General features: G+C 35.5%; 1 protein-coding gene across 1 annotated transcript; it reads left to right on the top strand.

The window, feature by feature from the left end:
* Positions 1–1575: 1575 nt before the first annotated feature.
* On the top strand, positions 1576–10937 carry l(2)dtl (WD40 domain-containing protein denticleless). Its single transcript, XM_085960187.1, has 4 exons — positions 1576–1744; positions 1839–2035; positions 4667–4790; positions 6838–10937. The coding sequence occupies exons 1-4, from the start codon at positions 1702–1704 to the stop codon at positions 8565–8567; spliced, it is 2094 nt and encodes a 697-aa protein (XP_085816313.1). The 5' UTR covers positions 1576–1701; the 3' UTR covers positions 8568–10937.
* Positions 10938–11332: the final 395 nt, after the last annotated feature.

Raw genomic sequence — 11332 nt, 5'->3', positions numbered from 1 at the left:
GCCCGTTTCAGGATGTGGGGACCATGGTGTAGGTACACCGAGTGCAATAGACAAAAGACCGATAAACGAGCTATTAGGCTGTGTTGTATTGAGTAGGTTGTGTATAATTTAAATGCAAGAATACTTTTTTGTCCATTTTCGATTAATATGTTGGAACCTACATATTGAAAAACCAAAAATCTACGATAAACATTCGGTGAAAAGAACGACTACACCCACTACGGTGGTGGTGTAAATCAAAAGAACATTTTTTTCGGTGGAATTCGGCATAAATATTGTAGCTCTCTAAACCAGTATTCCCCAAACTTTCGACATATTCTGTGTACCCCTTCTATAATTTTCGTAACACTGAGTACTCCTCGTCAAAGAAAAATGCATATAAGTACTTTAATAACAATCAAAATATATTTATATATTCCTTTTGTAGTACATAAACAAAATAATAATAAACGAAAAATAAAATTCATTCATAATAAAATATAAATAAAAGTTATATTATAAAAAATAACAATCATTGGTTATTAATTTTAATCTGAGGTGCGGTTCCATACCCAAAACGCTGTTCCTTTTTTTACGTAATGTCTACAAATGCTGAAAAAGCAACTTCACATAGATATGAAGTTGGAAAAGGCAAGATGTATTTCACGAATGTCTCTGTTAAAACTAGATACACATGTTGCATTTGCAACCTAAATGATGTTTAAGTACACTCCTTATATTTATTTTGCAAGAATCCGTCTGAAGCTAATAATTCCAACAATTGCTCTTCTTCCGCATGCGATAAACCTTCTAGCAACATCCATGTATTAATGCTTGTTGCACCAGGCGTAGCCATAACCCGGTGCAGCGCGTACCCCCACCAAACTCTTCCCGTACCCCAGGGGGTATGCGTACCACAGTTTGGGAAACACTGCTCTAGACCAAGCGGGTAGCACAGCCGATATTATTTAAGTAATCTTTTAGCATACTAGGTACACATGTCCAGCATGGTCGCTGTTCACTTCCAATCTGCCAGTCGCTGATGACACGCTCAACGGTTACCGCCATTATGCCTCCAATTTAATAAAAGCTAGGAGAAACTGTACAAATATATTGCCGTGTATTGTGAAAATATGTAAAAATATTTATATGAAGAAGAAAAAGAGCCTATGGGACTAATTTACATTCTCCTCCTTGGCCCCCCCAATAATAAATCCTGGGTGCACCACTGAAGCCAGTTGCCATTAATTTTGTGTTCCCTGGTTATCTAAATAGGTACCGTGTTGTGTCTACCCATCATCTATTTCACAAAATTTAATGTAAAAAAAAATAATAATAAATACGTACCTACCTATCTAAATTTTGCTAATTTACCTACCTACTTATTTTTATTATTTGATGCTATTTCATGCTATATGCTACATGCTATAAATCAATGATATTTTTTTATGGTATTTTTCCTTCACTTATTCTTATTGCAAAAAAACCGAAAAGTGGTTGATAGTTACCCCGTTTTGCTATATTATCGAACGACAAACAATCTCGTAGACATCACAGCATTCTAGCAACACTAATGTTGGTATGACCATAGACAATATGCGTGATATGGGCGCGAACTAGATTGACGTATCGGCTGTTGTGACTTTATCACTTTAGTTTAGAATAGAATCTAAACTATCATTGAAAAAATGACTTGTGTATTATTTAAATTTTAGTATAAACATGAACGACATACAGTTGTTGATAGACCGGCAGCTGGGATTATGTAAGTAGTTGTTCACTTGCGGTAATAATATGCCAATCAAATTGGCATTGAGTAATCATAACCTCTTATTTTATAACGAAAAATACATTTTCAGGCAATTCCACGTATTATGATAACATTCTCAAACGTCTGACCGTTTCACCTGATGGTTCTTCCAATGGATTGATGCGGCAATCGTTAGAGCTGGTGTACAACACCCATCCGCCGATTTTCGCCTGCAGATTTGCCGAAACACCGGGGTTCGAACATTTCGTTGCGATTGCCGATGAAGACGGCGTCGTAGCAATCCAAGTAAGTATTTACTTCATAATAATGTCCATATATTCTGTTAATCTTCGAGATTCGCATAATATATAAGTATCTATTTGCCTCTATAGACGTTTGGCAATATCAGATACCTGCCAATTGGTTTAAAAAAAAACTTCATGTTTAAATTCCCCTGCTTTATGAACTATTTTACGATCTTCGAACTTACTATAGTGGTGGTGATTGACACACGACAGATTTTAATTACGTGACTGCAAAAAATACTTTGTTGGTCGATTCAATTCAAATTCAGAAATTATGTTGTCCAATATCATATGTTGCATAACATCATTTCCAAACCTTGTATGAAAAAGCAAGAATTTAATATTATATATCCATAAAAAAAAAACATTTCCAATTGACGGTGGTTAAACTAGAGAACATTCATTACTGCCTCATTGTTAATCTGAGACGATTGGTAAATTGATCTTGTATTCACTAGTTCCCTTGCTTCATAAGGTAGGAGATTTAAAATGAAGTTGCATAGAATTTTATATGCTTCATGTCATTTTGTCAGTGTTATAAGTCAAGTTAGTTAAAACGAGCCTGATTATCACTTCTTAAAAATTGTACCCTGGGGACGTACTTATGTTGCGATATCTGACCTAAATGATACAATCGATGATGTCACTGTCACTTGTATAGTTATGGATTTAAACCCAGTCAGGTGGCAGCACTAGAACCATTTTACAAACTTATACCCAGTTTACACGTGCATGGATTTACTTGCACCAATAGTGTGTATTTTAAACTATCGCGATAATAACTGTTTACACTTATAAGCGCTGACTGTCTCGCCAATCTCATTCTTCAAGAGTAAGCAAGACGCGATGTTGTCATTTTCTGGTACTATTTGACAGGTCGTGAAAATTAACCCACATAAGCGTGACTCTTGGTATATTCTCTGTAAAAGAAAACACACTTCTCCATAACTGCCGGCATCTCATCAACAAGGATACACATTTCATAAAAAATATTTATAAAAATTCACTTTTTATTATACAACAGTATGCGACTTGGTATAAATAAAACATTTACTGAGATTCATCACCTTCTTCCTCAAAAGCGACAAGTAGAACTTCTTTTTCAAAATTCGTAGATCAAATTTTCAAAAGCAGTTTACCGATCGCAATAATATTACACTTCTCAGTATGCCACCGATTTTTGGGGGCGTTTCCATTTACCGTAATGCAATATCGTTCCGAATCCAGTATTGTGTTTTATCTGCCTTTGTTCACTTAATTTATAAGTTGATTACCTCGTTCTTGGCTTGTGGATATCGATCGGTTTGCTTAATAAAAAAATCTTGTGTAAATGTACTTCTATTTTATTAATTGAACTGGCGTTTACATAGTAGAGCTCCATTAAAATGATTTTGAAGCGAAGCTATTTTTGTTAATTCTCTTTTAATTTGTGTCATTTACATTGACAGCTATAAACCCATTTTCAGAATGGTTGACATTATAGCCCGAAAGAGCAACGTAAATGACTCAATTAAAGTAGAATTAACAAAAAAAACTTTGTTTCAAATCCATTACTAATTGTATTTTGACCAGCCTCGTAATATTTCATCACCCCAAAAGCAAAATGGCACTTATACTGTAAAAATAGATTTTTGAGAGAACGCATTTCTTTTGAGTGAAAAAAAATCGTGTGGAGGTTATTTCTTAATATTTTGAAATGAAATTTTGAGCACAGGTGACTTATTACTCAAAGATTGAAATGAAATTTTAAAATTTTATTTATTTTTCATATCTTGTGAAGATTCTTGTGACAAGGTCTCTTTTTCTGCAACAAAATCTTTTTTTTTTGTAAAAGGCCTTTACGCATTTTAAAATTTTTAAATGTGACAACACAAAAAGTCGCAATACAAACAAAAATACGCAATTAGAATTTTTTCCCGAAACAAGCGTGGCATTCATAAACTACAAAAGAAGCTGTTTATTGTAATGAATGCTGGTAGGTACCTACTTATTTCACAAACCTTGGATTTTTTTTTCAACCATATGTGTGGATACTTTTTCAAAGGTAGGTACTTAGACACTTAACTAGTGTCATAAACGTAATCCGAACCCGGCGACATCCTGTCCGGACGGATTTTATTGCTTAGGGTTGAAATGCTTTTAAACAATCGACACATTAACAGTTTTAAGAAAATTTTTGACGATATTTTAGCTCGGTATATCCGATAAAGAGCTCATTATAAAAGTGAATAAATGTATGGAAAAAACATAAACTAAAATGCCAACGAATGTTTCCTCGTGACATCCGAGATCTCGCTATATCCGTGATCGTAATAACCGAGCTCGACTGTACTTCACATAGACTGGCAAAATTGTGTACATGTTACGTTTTTGTTATACATTAATTGAAGATTAGTTTACAAATACACAAGTGATCTTTATTATCTTTCGTAAATTGTGATTTCATGGATTTAGCTCCATAAATGCCATTTTTCCTATAATGTAGAGAAACAAATTACGAACAAAACTACATTCATAACTCAAAATCGTCAAAATGTTACAAGTGTCCTTTTGCTTTTGGGGCGACGATTTGTGCTTCTGTTGGGATTCTTCTAGAGGTGGGATTACTTAGTGTTATTTATTATTTTTCCAGAATACTCGTTCCCTTGGCCCTAGAAATGGGGAAGGTTCCGAATTGGAAGGGGTGCAATGTCATCAGAATGCTGTCTTTGATCTTGCTTGGATGAACAATGAAATGCGATTTGTCACTGTCTCTGGTATAATAATCATTATATTTTATTTATGAGTAGGATTTTATTACAAAATTGTCTTTTATACAAGATAGTTAAAGAAAATATTCTCTATAATCTATCTACATAGATAAAGCCTAAATCTATAAAATAGAACCGGAATATGACTGACAAAGTTTAGTGTGCACTATTTCAGATCTCCAAAGTAACTTCCACCTTTCGTCATTGGTTGATATGGCCATGACAAACCAGTTATTCGAATTTGTTATAAATGGATAATTCAATTCAAAACCATTATTATTTTGATGGACGATCATTTAAAATTTCAAAAACTACGTAAGGATTAAACAATGCCAAAGTTTTTACACCAGATTTATTTACTAGGGCTGCACTCACAAACAAACATCTTAGTTAGTGTTGCAAATTAAAAACAAGTTTATTATACAATGAATCATTATTATTTAAAATGTTTATCAATAAACAATCACAAAAAAGCATATCCACATTATCCTATCAAAATAGACTTCCATCTTTCTATGTGCTAATGTATATAGGATATAAATAATTAATTATTCTATGACTACCAATTCAGCTTCACTAAATACTTTGTAGAATCAATCGCCACTAAATATAATAAAACAAAAAAGTGAATATGATTTCCTGATCTGAATCTCAGTACAAATATGCCATTCTTCTTAAAGTAAGTAACTGTAAGTGTAATGCAAAGATTTCGATGCTAAGTTAGCCTTAAGTAAGAAATTCAAATAAGAATGATAATAATGAACATGTTGCATGTTTTTCTCACTTCCACTAAGTCACTAATTTTGGCAGCGTAAGATAGGTGATTCATTTTTTAATTAACGTATTGATACCGCCTAAACCATGGCATCCTCAGAGGATCCAAGGCCATGAGGCCTGAATCATCATTGGGCTGATTCATGCAAACATGAACAGATCGACTGCGAGGCAAATTTCTAGCCCGTAAGCTTAGATGTATGGAAATTTATAGTCACCCTTTTGCAAGTTCTACAAAATTTAATAGAATCAGTCTAGCCCTTAATATAAATAAAATCCTGCATTTTTTTATACCTACATTAATTCTATAAGCAAGCCAAGTAAAACCTAGCGTCATTATAAATTCTATACTTAGTCAATTTAAAAAAATACTTAGAAGCAAGCTGTAATTTTAAAGCCAATCAATAGCAAACGATTTTGTAGTTACCTATATAACTTAAAACAATTGTCAGCACAATATTTTAGATGCCAAAAATAGTAATTATTAAAACCTATCATTTTTAATATTATTACCTACATTTCATCCAATTTTGACCAATATTGGAAGCAAAGTTCCCAGCCATACAATGTACCTAATACCTAGAATATCTGATTTGAGAATATTTTGAAAAAAAATGTATTTGTATACCTAGTTCAAATATTTCAAAATATGTTGCTAACAAGCAAAGAAATGCAGAAGGTAATAATAATTCCAAGAATTCACAGCCCCTTTCCAAAGCATGTACCTAGAAAAGGTCTGAAATATGAGACCTGAGGTACCTACTTACAAGCCAGGTACATATGCCAGAGGCTGTTTTTGTCATTTTTCAGAGAGAGAATAATTGTGAATTGTTTGTTGTGTATTATTACTACCTACTCTGCCCTACCAGCCCCTAATAGGGTCAGTCGGTTTTCGAACTCTCGAGGAGCGTGACGTCGGCCGTGGCGTCGCGCTCGCCGACGTCACCGCCATTTTAAATTTAATTATTTTTTTTTTAAATATTTTCTACGCTGTACTACTTGACTGTAAATGTATTCTGACAAATAAACGCCCTGTTTTCGCCTATAATTCCGCGTTGTCAATCAACATAAGCATGTCCCCGAAAGAAGCCAGCAGACGATATCACCGTGACTGACATTACATCATCATCAGGGGGGGTCCAGCGCATCATTACCTACCCCCCCTCTTTCGGAGGTGACAGTATCTAAGTATGACTATGCTGTCTTCAATCGTCACTTTCGATATCTGATGTCATTGTCAATTTGAGATAGTACTTGATTTATTTAATTTTGTCAACAGGTGATCACACTACTCGTCTCTGGGATATCGGTGAAGGCGTTATAACAAATGTTCAAACATTCTATGGCCACACTAAATCTGTTAAGACAGCTGCTTTCCGCCCTCAGGATTGTTCTGTTTTCGCTACGGGCGCTCGGGACGGTAAGATTCTACTCTGGGATACGCGTTCAGCATTGAACGTGGATATGATACCTAAACCTGACAATTGCATATACAATTGTCATCCATTAAACGGGACAAAAACCCCCACCTCAGCTTCCAAAAAAAATAGATTTCTCGATGCTCAAAGAGCCAACAGCGTAACGGGTCTTGTATTTCAAGATGACCTGACTCTGATCTCTTGCGGAGCGGGTGATGGAAGTATCAAAGTCTGGGACTTACGGAAAAACTACTCCACCTATAAAAGAGATCCTCTACCGAAACATTCGATACCCTATTGCGGAAGTTCGTTTAAAAATGGTTATACGAATCTTCTCTTGGATAAGTCTCGCATCCGATTGTTTGCGAGCTGCATGGATAATGTTATTTATTGTTTTAATGTTGCTGCGTATAGTTCAGTACCGGAACAAAGATATGTCGGCCATGAAAACAGTACTTTCTATATTAAAACAAGCATCAGTCCCGATTCAAAGTACATCATCAGCGGCAGCAGCGATGAAAAGGCGTATATTTGGAACGTTAAGTATTCCGATCCAATTGTTCAATTGAACGGCCACTCGGCGGAAGTCACTTGCGTAAACTGGTGTCAAATTGGTGACATTAAAATAATAACATGCAGTGACGATGCCACCCACAAAATTTGGAAAATCGGTAAAGAGTATCCGAATGATTGTGAAGTTTCCGAATCCTGCGGCGAAGCGAAGAGCATGCCCATGACGGACAGAACGAATAAGACGCGATGGGGTACGTTGGATAGAACCCCGCAATCCCTCAAGCGTAAGGCGACCGCCTGCCTTTCTTCTTCTCAGAACAAAGTCCCGAGGCACAATTATAACAATGTAAGCCCTAGTTCACCTACTCCGGGACCTTCTCTCGTTAAAAGGAAAACAAAAAGAAGTCTCTTAGACATGATGAACAACACGCTGACATCAGTTAAAGAAGACTGCGAAAATTCAGAAAGTGAACCAAAGAAAAGGCATGTTAACGGGAAAAGCGCTCTCGTGAATGTTTCCCATAATAATGGCACTGCATCAACTTCAAAATGTGCAAATAACAAAATGGCAACTGAAAATAATATGCAACTGATGACTAATAATTACTATGATAGTTACCTAGCTGAAAAATCTCCACCCGGAATGATGCACAAAAGCATATTCAAAACTCCCACAAAATCGCCGAGAAAAATTGTCATAACGTCTCCTAAAATATCATGTAACCTCAGAACCGATTTGAGTTTTATAAGTTCGCCGACAACTAATTTGCCAAATTTTGTAATGAACGGAGACGCGCCGCATTTGAGATTGATGTCGCCGCTGAAGAGAACGAGCGAACACGTGGACTGGCTCACCAGGATGACTCGGGAGAAACGTATCAAGACTGAAATAACTAATCACTTCACGAGCCCGGTTCACACATTCGATCCTAACCGGCTCAACAGAAGTCCCCAAGAGACCACGAGAGTAAGACGAAATTCCACTTCCAGAAATTCTTCCGACGATTCTAATAAAACTCCCGGACGGCGCAAAGTCAATACAACATTATTGAACTATTTTGCATCAAATAAAATATAGTTTAAAAAACATCTAGATTTTGTGATATAAATAAAAGTACTGCTGCATTTTCAAGCGGTGTTCATTTCAAGAGAAATTGTTCAAAAGACTATGCTTAACTCTTTTCCTAACTATTTATTAATTTAATAATAATTCTACCTACACACTCAATATGTACCAGACTTGGAAGTGTACTACATAATGTCTGTATTCAGTCTGTAAGATAAATCTACAACCACTAGTTGTATAGAATTTCTACAATGGTTAATCATAGGGGTATGTTTAAAATGACCGCAGTTGTGCTTCTACTCTTTTTCCTTTCCCCATTCCCCATCCTTAGGTGGAGCATGTATACAGCACATAATGGTTCCAAGAATCTCTGTCTTTCATTAGTATTTCAGCCTATTGAAGCCAGCATCATACAGTTATGTCATATAAACCCTGCAGATGGTATTCAGTAGACTTCCCGTTTGCCAGAATTAAGTTGGCTGAAAATAATATACAGAGGGACTCTTGGGACAACTGTAGCACACGGCCAAGCCATGTCCAACATCGCATCTTGGAAGTGACAAGGGATTATATAGCCCGTTCTCTTATTTGCATGTTTCTGACAAAGTCACCACTCCACATCCAATATACAGGTGCAAGCATCTGTTTTTGAAACTACAAATGGTTGCTCAAAGTTTTCGTAATGTGTCAAGACTCGCTAATGTAAAGTCTCTGGCCATATCCGTCCCTTAGTTGGAGCATATGGACACCACGCTGCGCCTCCAAGAATCCCTGTCGCTAGCCAGTCTTCTTGTCATACCAGCATCCCGTATGTCCACCGTATACACTATATAGATAGTATTTAGTATCCAGGACGCCGGAATCCGGTTGACTTGAAGAACAGACAAGCCAGGTTGAGGTTCTCTTCTGGCATTCGCTGCACGTGGCCGAGCTAGGTCCAACGTCACTATCGGCGTGATGAGAGGCTGCTTGGTGCATTCTCTTATCTCCTCGTTACCCCTAAAGTCATACCACCGCATACCCAGTATCCGCCTGCCAATGTAATGAAGTACCATTAGAAAACGTCGTTTGGTTTTTACCTAGGTACAACCGGGAGTCAGATATTCCGCATTAAGTGAATTTTGCTAATGGCCATTTGCATTTGGCTAACAAGCCCTTTTTGTGATGTAGCATCCCCGAAATATAATTAATAAGGCAATCAACGGCATCTTATATTACTCACATTCTTATAATGTACGTAGTAACAAGGAGATGGCAGTAGAGTTATTTTTAATTTATTCTGTTGACTAGTGACACATTCAATTCACCAAAGTAGGGTTTATCGATACTTATTGTGCATTGAATCAATCAATTATTGATTTATTTTATAAAGAATAACAGTATTATAAATTAAGTTAATACATATAACAAAAATGGTTGTTAGTTTTCTTAGTTAGGTACTTGAAAATATAGAAATTTAATTTTTAAATTCAGCGTCTATTACCAAAAACCGATAAGTCCACATATGGTTGAAATCTATCTAAAAATACATACATGTTCTAAATTGTTATTTCATATATCATGTAATGATCTATAACAGGACTTTCCAATGTCTCTGGGCGAAGTTGTTGACCAATTTAATGTAATAAACAAAATTTCATCCATACATTATGATCACGTTACATGCTGGTACGGCAACAAATTTAGTCTATGGTTTCGTCATTCCGCAGAATATTTTGAATGGTATACTATAAATTCTGTGATGGAGATTGCCAACTCTAATGTATTAGTATTTTGAATTATTATTCATTATTCATGCTATTTTCAATTAATAACTGACAATGTTCGTTTAAAGGCCCAGCAGCAGCTTACTGTGATAGATACTGTAATAGCAGCTTACTGTGACAGCAAGTGATAACACACTCACATAATGTGATCATAATGTATTTACACCTTAAATTTAATTTTTGAAACACATAAACATGGTATATCACATATATAAATATTGACTTGTTAACATATCGGTACATGGAAATAGATGACTCAAATATTCCGGAAGTATGAAGTCGATGCAGAATTTCTTTTGTTTTCAATGTTATTATTATTTTAACACAATCCTTTGGTCACTTTTAAATATATGACAATCAGTACAATATTCTGTTAATCATAGTGTAGGTTTATATACATGACATTCTTATTTTGTAACAATCAGACATGCTTGATGATCCCAGGCTTTAATTTTTAAAATCTGCGAGATACATTACATATCAAAGTGTACATCCATCTTGTGAATAGTATATAATTTATATTACTCTACCTGATTATATTTTACTTCTACTAATAAGATAACTATTAGTCTCTAGGATGCTTTAACTTTTTATGATAAAAACTGCGCTTATTAAATACTGTAAAAAGGATAAAAACTGTATTTTTACTCACCCATTCTACTATTTTCCAATTTTGTGTGTCCCAGGACAAAAGTATCTACATATGTATGTATAACTCTGTGCATAGTTAACAATCAAAACTGGACATGTCACAATCAGCGGCGGATCCTCTAGTACCATGCAAGTGCTACGCACTGCCTGCATTTTTGAAGACATCGCTCAACTTTTCATTTGTTATTCATATGTGTATCACTCACTTCGCGAAGTAGAACATGTATCAGTATTATGAACAATACTCCGTTCATGAGCGCAAAGCGATTGCGATCCAAATAGATTTTCAGTTTGCACAGGATTACAATGAGGTCATTGTATACTTCTTAAACGGTGGTCCAATGTTCCTTGGTAGCGTTC

This window comes from Rhyacophila brunnea, unplaced genomic scaffold (assembly GCF_057557595.1).
Source record: "Rhyacophila brunnea isolate RB1 unplaced genomic scaffold, BYU_Rbru_1.0 scaffold_11, whole genome shotgun sequence".
NCBI lineage: Eukaryota > Metazoa > Arthropoda > Insecta > Trichoptera > Rhyacophilidae > Rhyacophila > Rhyacophila brunnea.
Note: the sequence above shows the minus strand (reverse complement) of the source record. Positions and strands in the feature narration are given on the sequence as shown.